The sequence below is a fragment of the Pristis pectinata genome, chromosome 31 (assembly GCF_009764475.1).
Source record: "Pristis pectinata isolate sPriPec2 chromosome 31, sPriPec2.1.pri, whole genome shotgun sequence".
Classification (NCBI taxonomy): Eukaryota; Metazoa; Chordata; class Chondrichthyes; order Rhinopristiformes; family Pristidae; genus Pristis; species Pristis pectinata.
In genome coordinates, this window is record NC_067435.1 from 4,670,852 (window position 1) to 4,688,113 (window position 17,262).

General features: G+C 48.0%; 1 protein-coding gene across 1 annotated transcript in view; it reads right to left on the minus strand.

Moving 5' to 3' along the window:
• The window catches only part of LOC127584887 (transcription activator BRG1-like), an 81,506-nt gene that overhangs the window by 48,324 nt on the left and 15,920 nt on the right, over positions 1-17,262 (minus strand). Inside the window, 9 exon segments of the mRNA XM_052041857.1 lie at positions 1,016-1,166; positions 1,779-1,900; positions 6,998-7,057; positions 7,497-7,554; positions 11,157-11,287; positions 12,622-12,672; positions 14,031-14,198; positions 14,796-14,969; positions 16,340-16,513. Of these exon segments, the coding sequence (XP_051897817.1) occupies positions 1,016-1,166; positions 1,779-1,900; positions 6,998-7,057; positions 7,497-7,554; positions 11,157-11,287; positions 12,622-12,672; positions 14,031-14,198; positions 14,796-14,969; positions 16,340-16,513 (1,089 nt within the window).

The window sequence follows — 17,262 nt, forward strand, 5'->3', positions numbered from 1 at the left end:
CACTCAGAGAGTGGTGTGAGTGTGGAACGAGCTGCCATCTGACGTGGTAAATGTGGGCTCACTCTTAAGTTTTAAGAATAAATTGGATAGATACATGGAGGGGGGAGGTCTGCAGGGATATGGACCGAGTGCAGGTCAATGGGACTAGCGGAATAAAGTTTTGGCACAGACTAGAAGGGCTGAATCGCCTGTTTTCTGTGCTGTAGTGTTCTATAGTTCTATAACTGAACGAGGAGATTTATTACTTGCGTGTCACGTTCTGAATGTGCAGCCTGAGAGTGTGATGGAAGCAGAGTCATCGTGGACTTTTAGAGGGAATTGGATAAATACATGAATGGGAAAAACTTGCAGGGCCATGAGGGAAATTCAGGGGGCAGAAACTAAGTTGATAGTTGTTTCAGGAAGCTAGAATGGGCATAGTGGGCCAAATGGCCTTCTGTGTTGTGATTCGAGGACCTTGTTTCAGAGTGTGTTTGTTGCTTCACCGGCTTTGCTTTCCACGGACACTTTACAATGGCAAGTTGGGTTGATGAGTTGACCGATAAGTCACTGAACAGTACGGACCACCTCTTGCACTACCATGGACTTGTCTCTGATTGTGACTAATTTTTTGCACTAATGTATTGTTTTATAGTCTTTCCTTTCTCTCCACTGTCTTGAATAATTTATGTGTAATTTATATTCTGTGTGTTGTCTGTACCCAGGTGCCTGTGATGCTGCTGCTAGCAAGGTTTTCGTCATACCTGTACCTCACCGTACTTGTGCACATGACAATAAACTCGACATTCTGAAGGGGAAATGCTCCTGACCTTAATTCCTCCTGGGACACCCATTCCTTGGCCAATTGCCCAGTGCCTGTCTGCAGCAGGGGATTCACTAGTGGGCGATTAAAGGTGACCCACCCACAGGGTGCAACGCACGGGAGAAACCAGCCATCTGCCGGCAAGTTAACTGAAGAGCTGTGCTGTCTGAAAGGAAATAGAAGAGTAGAAATACACCCCACCCTCTCCTTTACCTGATATTGTTTCAGTAAACCGTTCACAAGCAGCGTGGACTGAATATCCACCCTCTCGGTCACTGCGTGAGCCACTGCGTAATAGGACTGTAGACCACGTATACTAGACAGTGGTGCACTGTACTCATCATCCACGTCCTGCTTGGCATTCCTACAAGATGCAATTAGTCCCTGTCACAACACTGCATCTGATAAAGGAAAAACTCTCCACTCTCATCATCCATTCTGTTCCAGAGCAGATCCCACACATTCTGCTCCACAGAGCAGTTCCTTCCCTTTGAGCTGAAGAAAGGTTCTCTCTCATTATGCTCCCATAATTCTGTTCCTTTCCCTCAATTTAGCTCCAGAACACATACACCCTGTCCTGCTCTAGAATGAACCCCGTCCCATTGCACTCTAGAACACTTCTGCTCTAGAACAGAACGCTCATATTCTGCGCCAGTGATTCTTGCCCTTTCAGCTCCAGAACAGTCCCCACACATTGTGTTCCAGACCCCTGCCCCCATTCTGTTCTAGAATGGCATCCCTTCCGTTCTGATCTGGAACAGTTCCTTCCTGTTCTGCTCCAAAAAGATTGCCCACCCATTCAACTCCAGAACAGCTCCCATACAGCATGCTCCTGAGCCACAAGCCATAGTTCTGTTCTGGAGTAATTCCCAGCCATATTGTCCCAAACCAGTTGGTTCCTCACTCTGCCCGAGCCAGTTCCCACCCACTCTGCCTCAGACTAAGCCTGTGCCACACCCCACAGTGCTGCCCTTACTCTATGATCTGCCTGGCGTCCAGCTCAGACACCTCTTCACTGTCTGGATCCTGAATTTTCTTCTTCTCCTCCGGTGCAGAAGGTAGTGCTGATGTGGCTGCCTGCTCCTCCTCTTCCTCCTCCTGAAAACAAAGCAGAACCATCAATAGATCAGCACATTTACCTCACACAGGTACCTGTCTACCAGAAGCAACCACGTTCACATTTCCCATTTGAGCAGAGTTTTCAAGTAAGTGATTTATTCATTTTCAGGATAAGGCTACACCAGCAATTATTGTCCGTCCCTACTTACCCTTGGCAAACAGTGGTGAGTGATCTGCCATCTAGAATGACTGCAGTCCAGGGATGAGCCCACTCCCACACCGGTATTAGGGAGGGACCCCAAGACTGTGACCAGATGCTGAAGGAATGGCCGATATACGTCCAAGGCGCCAGGTCATGGAGTAGGTGCGGCAATGTGGCGTGTGGGAGTGGGGGCTGGCTTGGCAAAGAGTGAAGAAAGGACTGGTTTGGGAAGAAAGGGTGGGAAACTGTTCTAGAACAGAATCATGGAAGCATAATGTGTGGGAACTGTTCCAAAGCTGAATGGGCGCCGATCATCCTGGAACACAGCGGGAGGGAACTGCTTTAGAGCAGAATCGGTGAGAGGAGTGTCTCCAACCTGGTGGCATGAACACTGAATTCTCAGATTTCCAGTAACTGCTCTCCCTCTGTCCCTTTGCTCCTATTTTTCCTTTTTCTCTCTTCTCCTGATCCAACTGGCCCCTATTACCTCATCTCTTTCCCCTCCCTCTCCCTACCACCCACACACTCCTCCCACCAGTTCCCCTCCCCACCTGCCTCCCTTTAGTCCACGCTCCACCTTCCTCTCCTATCAGATTCTATCACACTCAGCCCTTTGTCACTTCCACCTATCACCTTCCAGCTTCTGACATTTCCCATTCTCCCCCCCTCCCTCGTTTGCCTATCACCCCCTCACTCACCTGGATCCACCCGCCAGCTCTTGCCCCAGCCCTTCCCTCCACCTCTTTATACTGGCGATCTCCGCTCTTTCTTTCCAGTCCAGATGAAAGGTCTCGACATGATACGTCAACTGTCCATTTCCCTCCACAGATGCTGCCTGACCTGCTGAGTTCCTCCAGTGCTTTGTGTGTTGTCCCAGAGCAGAAATGTGTGGGGACTATTCTCGGACAGGCACGGTGGTGTAGCGGTTAGCGTAACACTGCTACAGCGCCAGTGACCCGGGTTCAATTCCGGCCGCTGTCTGTAAGGAGGTTGTACGTTCTCCCCGTGTCTGCGTGGGTTTCCTCCGGGTGCTCCGATTTCCTCCCACATTCCAAAGACGTACAGGTTAGGAAGTTGTGGGCGTGCTGTGTTGGCTCTGGAAGCGTGGCGACACTTGCGGGCTGCACCCAGTACACTCTACGCAAAAGGTGCATTTCACTGTGTGTTTCGATGTACATGTGACTAATAAAGATATCTCATCTTATCTTAGGATGCAATGGGAGGGGCCGTTCTGGAATCGAATGGGAGGGAGCTGTTCTAGAACGGGAATATGAGTGCTTGGAGGTGGAATCTTGGATCCAGCTGTCCAGCTCACATGCAGCTTTGCACAATGGCTCACGTGAGCTTAATCACACAACACGATCCCACACTCTGCCCTCTGCTGGTTAAGCTCCCAGCCCTTACTACCGTTAGACCACTAAGCTGGGAAAGGGGAAACCAGTTTCCTACAAGCAGGTGCGACCGCTGCTGGAAAATGCTGCTTTGGGGATGGTGGACAGGTCTGACTGATCCACTGCTGCTCTCGCAGACTGGGCAGCCCATCGACACTCACTGCATCAGATCACAGGTGAAGAATCAAGGGCCGAGAGAGCACCTTGTGGCCATCCAGTCAAGGACGTGTTCCTTTCCTGAAGGATGGGACACTACAAAACAAACCCATTTTCTGAATGTATTCCTTCAGCACTACAGTGGGTTAATTAGAGTCACAGAATCACAAAACAAACAGGCCATTCAAGCCCATGAGGATCGTGCTATCCAATTAGTCCCACTCTTTCCACACAGCATTCCAAATTCCCTGGAGTACATATCCACTTCCTTTTGGAATACAGAATTTGTTGCCAGGCCCTTCGCATCCAGAAAGGCAATTTCAGATCATAACAATTTGACACAACTCGTGCCTGTATCGCCCCATTTTTGATGTCTGAGGAGAGGGGATGATGAGGCACCACAGGTTTAGACAATATGGGGACCATCTAGGGGTTTTGAGGGGAAAGTAAATGCAAGCTCCACACCCAGTCTACAGCAGGCGATGTTTGGTGAGTAACAGGAGCCGGCAGTAGAGCAACTGCCCATAAGTGGTACAGTGCACACACGGACGCCCCCTTGGATAAGTGACACAGGCCGCCAGACTGAGCCAATGAGTGGCTTTCAGGCAAGATTAAAACCCATAGCAGACTCCTCCTGTGCGAAATCGGGGTGACGCTCAGTCAGTGCTTAATGAAGTTCCAGACTCCACAGAACAAGGCAGACACCATGTCAGGCAGAAGAGCCCTTTACTTCATTTGCCTGCCTATTGTTTTTGTGCTCTTTGCAAAGAGCTGTGATTTGACCTCTCCGCAGCGGTGGGAGAAGAAGATTAAGTTCAGAAAGAACGTTGCAGATACGATAGTGGTGTTCAAGAGGCTTTTATATAGACCAATGAATATACAGGGAGTGGAGGGATATGGAGGATGTGCAGGCAGAAGGGATTGGTTTAATTTGGTGTTGCATTCAGCACAGACATGATGGGCCAAAGGGCCTGTTCCCATGCTGTGATGCCTTCAGCAAGTGAGCAGCAGCAGTCTACAGGGGGGTAGCAGACAGCCCACCGTTCTGGAAGAGGAGAAAGTACAGAGACGGGGACTGGGGAGGGACAGCCAGCCTTGGCACAATGAGCAACTCCCTGGGAGAACCATAGAACCATACAGCACAAAACAGGCCCTTCGGCCCAGGTGCAGCTTTTAAACAGACCAGCACACTCATTGAGCTGAGGGAGCAACGAGCTGGGAACCGAAGCCTTGGATTGAGACCCGAAACGTCAACTGTCCATTTCCCCCCCACAGATGCTGCCTGACCCACTGAGTTCCTCCAGCAGTTTGTTTGCTGCTCCAGATTCCAGCATCTGCAGTCTCCTGTGTCTCCGTGGGACCTGTAGGCTTCCTACCCTGAGCACAGCCAGTACAGCTGTGAGATGCCTCAGTTTGCCCTGGCAGCCAAGCCTCAGCTGAGCACCCACACTTGGTCCCCCACCACACCACATCACACCAGTTCGGTATAAGCTGGGGTCACAGACTACACTGTCAAGAAACATCTGTGACCATATTCTTATATGTCTCACAGGCACATCCCTCCCCACCATCGGTAATGTTTACATGTGGACCTGCCATCATCAAAGATCCCCACCATCCGGGTCATGCCACCTTCTCACAGATACCGTCCGGCAGGAGGTACAGAAGCCTGAAGTCCCACACCACCAGATTTAAGAACAGCTACTTCCATTCAACCATTCCATTCTTGAACCAACCTTAGTCACTAGAGTTTGGCAACACTATGACCACTTTGATCATTTTGCACTAAAATGGACTATTCTGTTTTGTTCTAATTGTGTTCTTTTTTGTAAAAACTGTTTAATTTATGTCTTTCTCCTGATGCTATGTGTCTGTGATGCTGCTGGAGGTAAGTTTTTCATTGCACCTGTGCACACATGTACTTGTGCATGTAACAATAAACTCAACTTTGACTTGCTCCCCCACCGCACAACATCACACCATTTCGGTATAAGCTGGGGTGAGAGATGACACTGCCAAGAAACATCTGTGACCATATTCTTAGATCCTTAACTCATTTCCTTTCCCAGTTTACTCACGTCCTTGAGGATGTGGACGTCATGGGAAATACTAGCAGTTATTCCCCAATCCCGATAGACCCTGAACTGAGGAAGTGGTTGACAGTCAACCACGTTAGTGGAGACACATGAGACTGCAGATGCTGGAACCTGGAGCAATGCTGGACACAAGACTGTCCACATTGGTGGGTCTGGAGTCACATATAAACCAGGTTGTGTAAGGACGGCAGACTTCCTCTGCTGAAGGACATTAGTGAACTCAGTAGGTGTTGTATTGATTTCATGGTCAGCATAACTGCGACTGGCTCCTTACTTATTAAATTCCAGGTTTATTTAACTACTTGAATTTAAATTCCCTATAGTCAGATTCAAACTCATGCTTCTGAATTGATGCTCCATGCCACTTACTAGTTAACCACTAAATTGAATCCACATATTTTAAACAAATTAGTAGCAGGGCTCAGATTAGCTTAGACACAGGAGAACAGATGATCAAGCCCCCAACTCCACATTTTATTGCACCATGTCAGCAACTTACAAATTCGCCGCTGTTAAGGAATAAACAGGTGAGTTCTTAAATAAGACACCAAATTAAGTCTATTGACAGTAGGTTTCAGCAGAAGTCTCCGGAAGTCTCACATATGGATAGGGATCACATTGAATAAAACATTTAGCCTTCCCACCTCTGCTGGTCAGCCTGTGCACGGACCACCTGGTGCGTTCATCTGGGAAGCAGCAATTGCAGAAAGAGAAACAGGGTTAACGTTTCAGTCAAAGACCCATTCTCAGAAGGATCTCTGATTTGAGGTGTTGACTCTGCTTTACTCTCTCCACAGATGCTGCCTGACTTGCTGAGTGTTCCCAGCATTTGCTGCTTTTTTTTCCAGAATTCCAGCATTTGCAGTTTTTTTGATTTTCACAATCCTGGAGATCTGAATTTCAGCCACTGCTCCTTGCCACATTACATTCATGGAGCAGATGCTGGCGTGAAACTGTCACCCATGAACATTCTTCCCTGGGTGTATGCTGGTTGAGATCAGGTCAGGTTTATAATCTGATGATTAAAATAGCATTCACTGATAATAGGCTTCACGAGCATAAATATTACACGTGGAGAGGATCTCACACAAAATAGAGATAGCTCTGTTCCTGACTCAAAGAAAAGCCATCCAGATGAGGCACCAGAGGCAGCACTTTCCTGAGCAAACAGAGGAGTACTAAAGGGTTTGGATGGGCTTACAATCCCTACTCTCCAGGGCAGAATCAGCCCACTCGTTCACAAGCAACGTGAAGACTCCCGGAACCCTTACACTTGTTCTAATGTGCTTACCAGCAGTCCCGAACGAGACCTGTCCTCCGACATGATTAGCGGCCTCCAGTCTGTCGTATCCTGACGTGATTTTAAAGACAGTTCATGAAATAAAAAAATAAAAGCACTGCATCCAAAAATCAACAGTTTGCAGTTGCTGGGCTCCAGCCAGCAACCCTCACCAACGGCACTGTCCATCTCCTCTTCTGCAGCATGTTAAAGGCACAGGACGTAAAGCTACCCTGGTGACTTTAAAATGTCGCTGAGATAGAACACTATAGATACGGTGTGAGATTATGACCACTGCTTTATTACTGTGCAGCTTAAAAAACATCAAGTGTTTTCTTTAAATAAACAAAGTCAAAAAACTGGAGGAAAAATCTGGCTTTGTGACTGGAGCAACTCCCGTTATAACGCTCCCTGTGGTCTATGTGCACAGGTCCACGAGGTGCGCGTTATAACGAGGGCTCCTGCTCACCAGGATCTAGACGGTTTGCATCTCTTTCTACTTTGCACTCACCTCTTCCTCTTCCTCGGAGCCAGTGTCTTCACTGTCGGAGCGTGGGGCCACCTCATACCTGCTCGGAAGAAACGAGGGCAGTAACGGAGAAGTGAGATGGGAGAGTCATAAGGACATAGGAAATAGGAGCAGGAGGAGGCCATCAGGCCCGTCGAGCCTGCTCCGCCTTTCAATAAGATCATGGCTGATTTGGCCATGGACTCAGATCCACCTACCTGCCTTTTTCCCATAACCCTTAATTCCTCTACTGTGCAAAAATCTATCTAACTGTGTCTTAAATATATTTAATGAGCTAGCCTCCACAGCTTCCTGGGCAGACAATTCCACAGATTCACTACTCTCTGAAAAAGCAGTTTCTACTCATCTCCATCCTACATCTATTCCCCCGAATCTTGAGGCTATGTCCCCTAGTTCTAGTCTCACCTACCGGTGGAAACAACCTTCCTGGTAAAATAATCTATCCTTATCATAATTTTATGTGTTTCTATAAGATCCCCTCTCATTCTTCTGAATTACAGTGAGTATAGTCCCAGGTGACTCGATCTCTCCTCATAGGCTAACACCTTCGTCTCTGGAATCAACCTGGTGAACCTCCTCTGTTACTTATTTCAGAGAAGCGATTATGAGATAATATACTGGGATGAATTGAGGTTTGGTTAATGGACAGAAAACAAAGAAAACTCTTATGGAACTTGAGGGTAGAAGGTGGACTTGATGTTTCTCCTGGCTGGGTGACTAGAACCAGTCTCAATCCACTCAAATCAGAAATGAGAAGAAACGTCTTCATCCAGGAAGACTGTGGAGTCTCCGTGTACCTTCAAGCCAGAGATTGGGACACAAGAGATTCTGCAGATGCTGGAAATCTGGAGCAACACACACAAAATGCTGGAGGAACTCAACAGGTCAGGCAGGGGAGTAGGTCATTCAGCCCATCAAGTCTACGCCAGCTCCTTGTGCAGCAATCCTATCAGTCCCATCCCCTTGCTCTTTTCCCCATAGCCCTGCAAGTTATTCTCCCTCAAGTGCCTCTCCAATTCCCTTTTCAAAGCCCCAACTGACTCTATTTCCAGACCCCTCTTCACTACAGCACACATGGAATGCTGGAGGAACTCAGCAGGTCAGGCAGCATCTATGGAGGGAAATAAACAGTCAACATTTCGGGTCGAGACCCTTCATCAGGACTGGAAGAGGGCAGAAGCCAGAATAAAAAGGTAGGGAAGGGGGAGGAGCACATGCAGGCAGGTGATAGGTGAGTCCAGGTGAGAGGGGGAAGGTAGGTGGGTGGGGGAGGGGGGATGTAAGGGAGTGATGTGAGAAGCTGAGGGGTGATAGGTTGAAGAAGCAAAGGGCTGAAGAAGGAGGAATCTGGTGGGAGAGGGCGGTAGACCGTGGAATAGAGGGAAGGAGGTGGGGAATAGGAGGGAGGTAGTGGGCAGGTCATGGTGGCGGGGGAGGGGATAGAGAAGGAGTGAGGGGGCCACGGGAATGAAGATAAACAAAAGGGGGTAAGGGGGGGGGGGAAGAGGGGAGGGGTTAATGGAAGTTAGAGAAATCAGTGCTGATGCCATCAGGTTGGAGACTACTGAGGCGGAACGTGAGGTGTTGTTCCTCCAACCTGCATCTGGCCTCAACGTGGCAGTACAGGAGGCTGCGGATAGAACCCTCTTTCCGTTTTCCCTCATTCCCGTGGACCCCTCGCCCTCTCTTTCCTCTCCCCCGCCATCACGACCTGCCCACTACCTCCCTCCTATTCCCCACCTCCTTCCTTCTATTCCATGGTCTACTGTCCTCTATTCCTTCTCCTTCAGCCCTTTGCCTCTTCTACCTATCACCCCTCAGCTTCTCACATCACTCCCTTTCACCACCCTCCCCCACCCACCTACCTTCCCCCTCTCACCTGGATTCACCTATCACCTGCCTGCGTGTGCTCCTCCCCCTACCCTTTTCATTCTGGCTTCTGCCCTCTTCCTTTCCAGTCCTGATGAAGGGTCTCAGCCTGAAACGTCGACTGTTCATTTCCCTCCATAGATGCTGCCTGACCTGCCGAGTTCCTCCAGCATTTTGCATGTACAAGCCAGAGACTGATGCATTTTCAGAGATTAAAGGAATCAAGGGATAGAGGTTAGTGCAGGCACCGACGTAGGTCAGACATGATCTTGTTGAATCGGCAAAGGAGCACCAAAGGCCCAATAGCCAACTCTTGTGTCCAATTTTTATGTTCTCACTTGCTGTGCATAAATTACTGTTGTGCTCACTGATATTACTCGCTCTGTAATATTACTCACTGATATTACACAGCGAGTTTATTTTTTAAGTAGTTCATTGGCCAGGAAGCACTTTGGGATATCCTGAGGTCATGGTAGGTGCTATAGAAATGCAAGCATTTTTGTATTGCCAGATTTTGGCACAGTGGTGTAGTATGAAAGGCCAGGGGTCAGATGACAGTGACAACACTACTGACCCCCATGGTCGGATGATAGCATTGCCCATCGGGTCGGAAGCTACACCACTGTCAATCAAGGGTTCGGCTCTGCCCCACCCATTAAGAGCACACCTAAGGATTGGCTTGGTAACACACTTTTGTTCTTGACCCTGAATCATTGGCTTGCTTGAATTACCTGAACGGGCTCCACCCAGTTTCAGCCCTATAAAAGATGGTACATGTGGGTAGCTCTTTCTCTTTTCTGACCACAGGTGAAAGGGTGCACTTCCACAGGGGTCTAGGAGCGTCTTACGTAGATTCCCAGTAGCGTAGAGCCATTGTTTGCCCAGATTCGGGGGTTCAGACAACGTACTTGTTCGTTCCCTAATCATTTGTACTAGTTTGTTGCGTGTGTGTGCGCACTTCACTCCTGTTGTGACTTCCCCCATGTCTCGCGATCACCCGAGTGCGAGTGTGCATTTGTTCCTTCACGTTCTGTTCCCGTGTCGGTCTTTGTAAATAAAATCCTCCTTTTTAAAGTACAAAGACTGTGTGTCCAGATACCTCTATCGTTAAGATCCAAAAGAACCTTTCTCATAACGAGTGGCTAGCAGTGTGTGTCCCTGAATACCGACTGGGGCAAGTGCAGCCTGCCACGGGCAAGGTCACTCAGTCACTGAGCAGCAATGCTCTCAAGGCCTTCTCAGCCCAGAGGACTAGAGGCAGGGAGATGGGACCGTTAGTCCAAGAAGTTGGGGGTGGGGGCGGGGGGAATAAAGAGAGGCTGGGAAAGCTGAGCTATTCCCCAAACCCTGGGGAAGTCACTGTGCTCTACTTGGGTCTGTATGTCTGTATTCCTTGGAGTTTAGAAGAATGAGGGGTGACCTTATTCAAACATATAAGATTCTAAGATGGCTTGACTGGGTCAATGTTGAGGTATTTTCACTCGAGGGAGAGTCACGAACAAGGGGATGTAACTACAATATAAGGGGTCGGTCTTTTAATTTCAGAGGGTGGTGAATCTCTGGAATTCCTTGCCTCGAGGGCAGATCATTAGATATATTTAAGGTGGAGATAGATAAATATTTGAAAGATCGAGGAACTGAGGGCTATGGAGAACTGGCAGGGAAGAGGAGTTGAAGCCAGTGTAGATCAGCCATGATCATACTGAATGGCAGGGCAGGCTTGAGGGGCCGAGTGGCCTACTCCTGCTCCCCATTGTGTTCTTGTGTACTCACCCAGGGTTCATCTCCAACCAGGCGTCCAGCTGTCCTGCCTTCGGCGCCTCAGCTCCAGACAGGATTCGGCCACTCTCCACGTGGATCACCTTCACCGGCAAGTCACTCATCTGGCTCGTCTCATCCAAGAGCTGAGGGCGAGGAACATTTCCCAATAAGTAAAGCTCACCATCTCACTGCACTCCACCCACACCATCGACCGACCCGCCCACTTCATCCCTTCGTCCCCTTCTCTCCCTTTCCCAAGGGATGTACTTGGCATAGAGGGAGCACGGCGAACGTTCACCAACATAGCTCCAGGGATGGTGGGTTCGTCATAAGATTGAGTAGACTACCTCTGTATGTCTGGAGTCAAGACCAATGACATCTCATTAAAACTTAAAATTCTTAAAGGGCTTGATGGGCTGGAGACAGGGAGATGGTTCTCCTGGCTGCTGTTTGAGAATAAGCAGTAGGCCATTTGGGACTGAGATGAGGAGAAACTTTTCAAGTTGGTGAACCTTTGGGACTCTCTACACTGGACGGCTGTCGGGGGGAGGCTTGGTCTTTGTCTGCTCAACACAAAGATCAATAGATTTCTGGGCATGAAGGGAATCGGGATATGGGGACAGTGCAGGAAAGTGTCGCAGAGGTAGACCAGCCATGACCTTGATGAACGACGGAGCTGGTTCCAAGGGCTGAATGGCCTAACTCCTTGCTCTTATTTCTTACGCTCCTATTGTTTCATAGGTGGAAGAGAGTGTTCGGTCCTGTGAGCCAGCCCTGCCGTTATTAGATCACAGCCTTCATCTTACGAATGTGCCGTTCAGTCTAGAACTATTTGAGTAATGGGTATTTTGGCGGAAGTCTTGCCCACGACATAGGACATCTTGCCTGATGCTTTATACAAAGCAGTAATGGATGCAGGATGCAGTGATCCAGGTCACGGATTAACAAGCTAAAAAGGCAATATTGATCACTGTCAAAGGACAACTCCGTCACTCCATCCCTTCTTAATCCTTGTTTCCAAGTATTAAGCAAGTCATTGCCATCTGCTCAGCAATTCTTCACATCTCTCCTCGAGAAGCATCGCTTTTTTACATTTATCCATTCACAAGATATGGGCATCACTGGGAAAGGCCAGAAATTATTACCCATCCCAAATTGTCATCGAGGAGGAGGGGGGTGAGCCACCCTCTTGAACCAACTGCACTCCCTCCGGTGACGGTGCTCCCTCAGTGCTGTTGGGGAGGGAAGTTCCAGAATTTAGACCCAGTGACGATGAAGGAGTGGCAGTACATGTCCAACTGTGGATGGTGTACGACAGAGGGGAATTTGAAAATAGTGAAGCTGTTAGTTTATATTTTCACCCCAGCTCTCAAACTAATCAAGTTAAATTTTACAGTCGCCATTGTGAGGCTTGAACTTCTGATCTCTGGGTTGCTGTCATCAGTAACTACCAATCCACATTTCCCCAGTCACTCACCTCACCATCAGGACCAACAGCAGAACCTAAGCCATCCACGTTTTCCTGCTTCTGTTTAACAAAAAAGGGTAAAGGTTAGAAAGAGAAGCAGTGAGAACACAAGCCATGAGAAATCACTTCAGGGGAACACAGTGTGTGCCTTGTGGCTCTGGTCTACAGGGGGCCTAGCTCATCTCAGTGGCGAGGAGACCACTTGAATCTCCTGACTCTGACTGAAAAGGATATGGAGTTGGGGGGAGAGGTGGCGGGGGAGAGGTTGGAAGAAACTGAAAGGGCAAAACACACAAAAGGAACTTACATTGGCAGAGATCCCACCACTGAAGGAACATAGACTCATCTCGCCAACAAAACAATTCTGGGGTCAAATATTCAAGCTCTTTCAATTTATTTAGAACTTTGAGACAAACTTGGCCTGGAGCTGGTCCTCAGTGAAGTAACTTTAGGTGTAGATTTTGCTCTACACACACATGCCTGATTAATTAACTTGTGGTGGACAGGATCACCCTCAGTAACAAAGTTGGGAACATGGGCAGATGTGATCAGCTCCTCTCAGATGTGAGTTGGTGGAAGAACTCTTACCCGTGAGTCAAAAGGCTATGAGTTCACATCCTAATTTGGTTGGGGATATGGAACAAGCTGCCAGAAAAAATGGTAGAGTGGATACAATTACAATGTTTAAAAGACATTTGGGCAGGTGCGTGGATAGGATAGAGGGATATGGGCCAAATGCAGGCAAATAGGACTAGCTTCGCTAGGCATCTTGGTCAGCATGGATGAGTTGGGCTGAACTCTATGACTACTCCACAGATTTGACCAAAAGCATCTAGCCAGTAATAAAGGAATGCTAAACAGGAATGAGATGTTAAACAGGACATTGGTCTGCACTCTCAGGTAGATGTGGGAGATGGTGCTAACTCAAAGAACAAGGGAATGAACCCCTGTGCCTTTTAACCAAGGAACTGGTTGTGGACTTCAGGAAGGGGAAGTTGGGAGAACACACACCACACCTTCTTCCCCTTCTGCCATCAGATTTCTGAACGATCCATGAACCCACGAACACTACCTCGTTATTCCTTTTCTCTTGCAAAAGTTTATTTATTTTTGCAATTTATAGATCTCTGTGCCTTTGCACTGAACTGTCGCAAAACAACAAATCTGATTCTGAACCAAAGCCTAAAACCTAATCATTTGGTCAATAACAGATCATTGTTTGTGGGATCTTAAAACCGTTTGTTGTATTTCATACATTGGACTGGTGACTATGATTTGAAAATAATTGGCTGTGAAGTGCTTTGGGACAACCGGTAGTTGTAAAGGAAGCAAAACATCCAAAGTCTTTCTTTGAGGTGAGGAGCTGCAGATGCTGCGTCCCCCCCTCCTGCTCACACTGGGGCACCTGTCGCACTGACCTTCTTCTTCTTTTTCTTCTTTTTCTCTTTCGCTGCCTGTGCTGCTTTGTGCTGTCGGACCAGCTCTGTCAGGTTGGCCACGTACTCGTCCGTCTGTTGCAGCAGGTAAGCCAAGCGCCGGTCCTTCTTCTGGTCGATCAGTTTCCGATAGCCTTCCTCATCTTCTGCCTGTGGAGGGGTGAGAGAGAGAGAGGGAAGGAGTGGAAAGAGTGTTGAGTGTGAGAGAGGGGGGGAGGGAGGGAGAAGGGGGGGGAGAGAGAGGGGGAGAAAGGGGGAGAGAGAAGGTGTGGAGAGAGAGTGTGTAAAGGGGAGAGAGAAGGGAGAGAGAGAGTGGAGAGTGAGAGAGAGAGACAGACAGAGACAGAAAATTGGAGAGACAAAGAGAAGAAAGAGAGGGGAAAAGATAGTGAGGCAGAAAGACATAGGCAAGGAAAGAAAGGAGAGAGACAGAGACAGAGAGATACAAGGGAGCTTTGAATAACCCAGTATCAACACTTTAATAGACAGCTGGCCCTAACATGGGCAACATTCCTGCCCCAATCAATCGCTCATGCCTCCTTTCCCCATTTATTCCCTCCTGCCCCTGTACAAAGCCGATTTGTGTGCAGGATTGGATGCAGCTCTGGTGGTTGACCATCACACAAAATTAGCAGCCATGTGGGACCTCAGAAGGCCAACGGAGGCATTTCCCTCAACCACAGCCAGTATCAAGCAGAGGAAGTGGTTGGGGGGTTGGTAGGATGGGAGGTGCTTGCTGCCACTCACCATTAGCCTCCTCATCCTCTCCTTCTCGATCCGCTCATTCTCCTTCTTCTGCTCGCGCTCGGTGTTGGCGTGATAGGTGGCCACGGCTTTGGTCAGTTTCTGCATCTTCCCCGTGACTGACCGGTGGTACTCCTTAAAGTCCTTTGCATGCTGCAGGATGCTGTTGAGGTACTCCTGGGTGCAAGAACGGGCAATGGGGGTCAGTGTGTCATTTTGTCACTTGGGAATGGATTACAAAAATAAGTGCAGGAGAGTGAGAAAGGATGAACAATATCGATCACTTACTGACACCTCCCATTGGATTGAATCTACCTTGCTCTAAAATGACCTTGTTATCAACTAATCTCATGTCACAGTTTGTTGGGGGTGTTCCCCATGGCATGCACTCCATAATATTACAATTCAGAACAAGTCTGAACAACTGCCTTTTGATGTTACAGAAAAGCCCACAGTTGCAGCATTAATTTAGCAACATTTTCAAGTTGTTCTGGGACCCCTCCAGATTCTGTCCCATTCCCTCAGTTCCCAGTGCCTTGTGACCTCTGTTTCTGTAACCCGTCAGCTCTAACAAAGCTCTAACAATCTTCTGAGATCTCTATGTCCCTGACCTCTTAAACATCCCTGAAGTTATTCCACTGCTGCCTGTTATGTCTTCAACTTGTGTCCTCTTATGACCTTGCACCTTATTGTCTCCCTGCACTCCTCTTTCTCTGTAACTGTAACACTTTATTCTGCATTCTGTTTTGTTTTACCTTGTACTGCCTCAAAACACTGCATAATGAATTGATCTGTACGAACGGTTTGCAAGGCAAGTTTTTCACTGTACCTCAGTACATGTGACAATAATAAACCAACCTATCAATTTACTAAACACTGTTCTCCTGAAACCTGTGCATCTCTCTCACCACCTTTAAGACTCTCCTTAAACTCCAAAGGCAAAATGATGAAATGTCATTAGTGTGAAATGTGAACTCTGCTTCCGTCCCCACAGATGCTGCCTGACCTGCTGAGGAAACTAGCATTTTCTGTCTTTTAAATCCTCTCTTTGGCTGAGCTTCTTCACCTGTTCTTGCAAGACTGCTGTAGAATGTCTTATAACACTCCTACAGAGACTCATTGGAAGTTTACAGTGTACTCCCACATTACGGTAGTTAGGGTAATGAAATTTACAAATCACTGCCAAAATAACTGAGACGTGGACTCTTATGGAAATTATGTGAGGAAAAAATAGTAAAATGCGAAGGAAACAACAAACGTCAATTTTTGTCAAAGGTTTGCTTTACAGAAAATCACAATATGGACTATTTTCTAGGAATGCAACTCCTCCGTAACGTGGGGTGTACTGTACTACGTTGAAGGCGGTCTATAAATACTGCAGAGACACAAGTGACTGCAGGTGCTGGGATCTGCAGCAATACACAAAAAGCTGGAGGAACTCAGCGGGTCAGACAGCATCTCTGGGGGGAATGGACAGCTGACATTTTGGGTCAAGACCCTTCAGCTGGACTGTGCTTTGATGTGTTAAGTTCCAGGGTCACATTCACCTGGTGTTTCTGCCTGCGCTTCCGTTCTTGCTCAATCTTCTGCTGCTTCTCCAGTTTCTCGGTGATCCGAGCCTCGCGGAGCGACTGCCGCTTGCTGCGCTTGTAGGCTTTGGCGTTCAGTGCCGTCTCCAGGGCCGTGTCCCTCCTCATGCACACCACCACTTCCTGACGGAGCTGAGAACAGAGAGGTGGCTCATCACAAGCACTCCGAGTGAAAGTGTCAGCCAGCGTTATACCTCATCTTAAATGACAGCTGGAAATTTGTTTAATTTACATTTTTAGATAAGACAAGGGCAGGCACGGTAGTGTAGCGGTTAGCGTAACGCTAGTACAGCACCAGTGACCCGGGTTCAATTCCGGCCGCTGTCTGTAAGGAGTTTGTACATCCTCCCCGTGTCTGCATGGGTTTCCTCCGGGTGCTCCGGTTTCCTCCCACATTCCAAAGACGTACGGGTTAGGAAGTTGTGGGCATGCTATGTTGGCACTGGAAACGAGGCGACACTTGCGGGCTGCTCCCAGAACACTCAACGCAAAAAGATGCATTTCACTGTGTGTTTCGATGTACATGTGACTAATAAAGATATCTTATCTCGAGTAACATCTTAAATGACAGCGGGAAATTTATGTATAATTTATGTCTAATTTACGTTTTTCTTGTGAATGCTGCTTATATGATGCTATACACCTATGATGATGCTGCAAGTTTTTCATTGCACCTGTGCACACATGGACTTGCGCATATGACAATAAACTCGACTTTGACTTTGAAAGAGATATTCCTTCCTAATGTTTGCCATGGTAACGTAAGGATGGAGGCAACAACCCAAATGGATGAGGGTAATGACCATGCCTACTGCCCCACTGGCTGCTGGGTAAAAACACTGCCCCAATGGCTGACGGTTATAGAGTCATAGAGAGATACA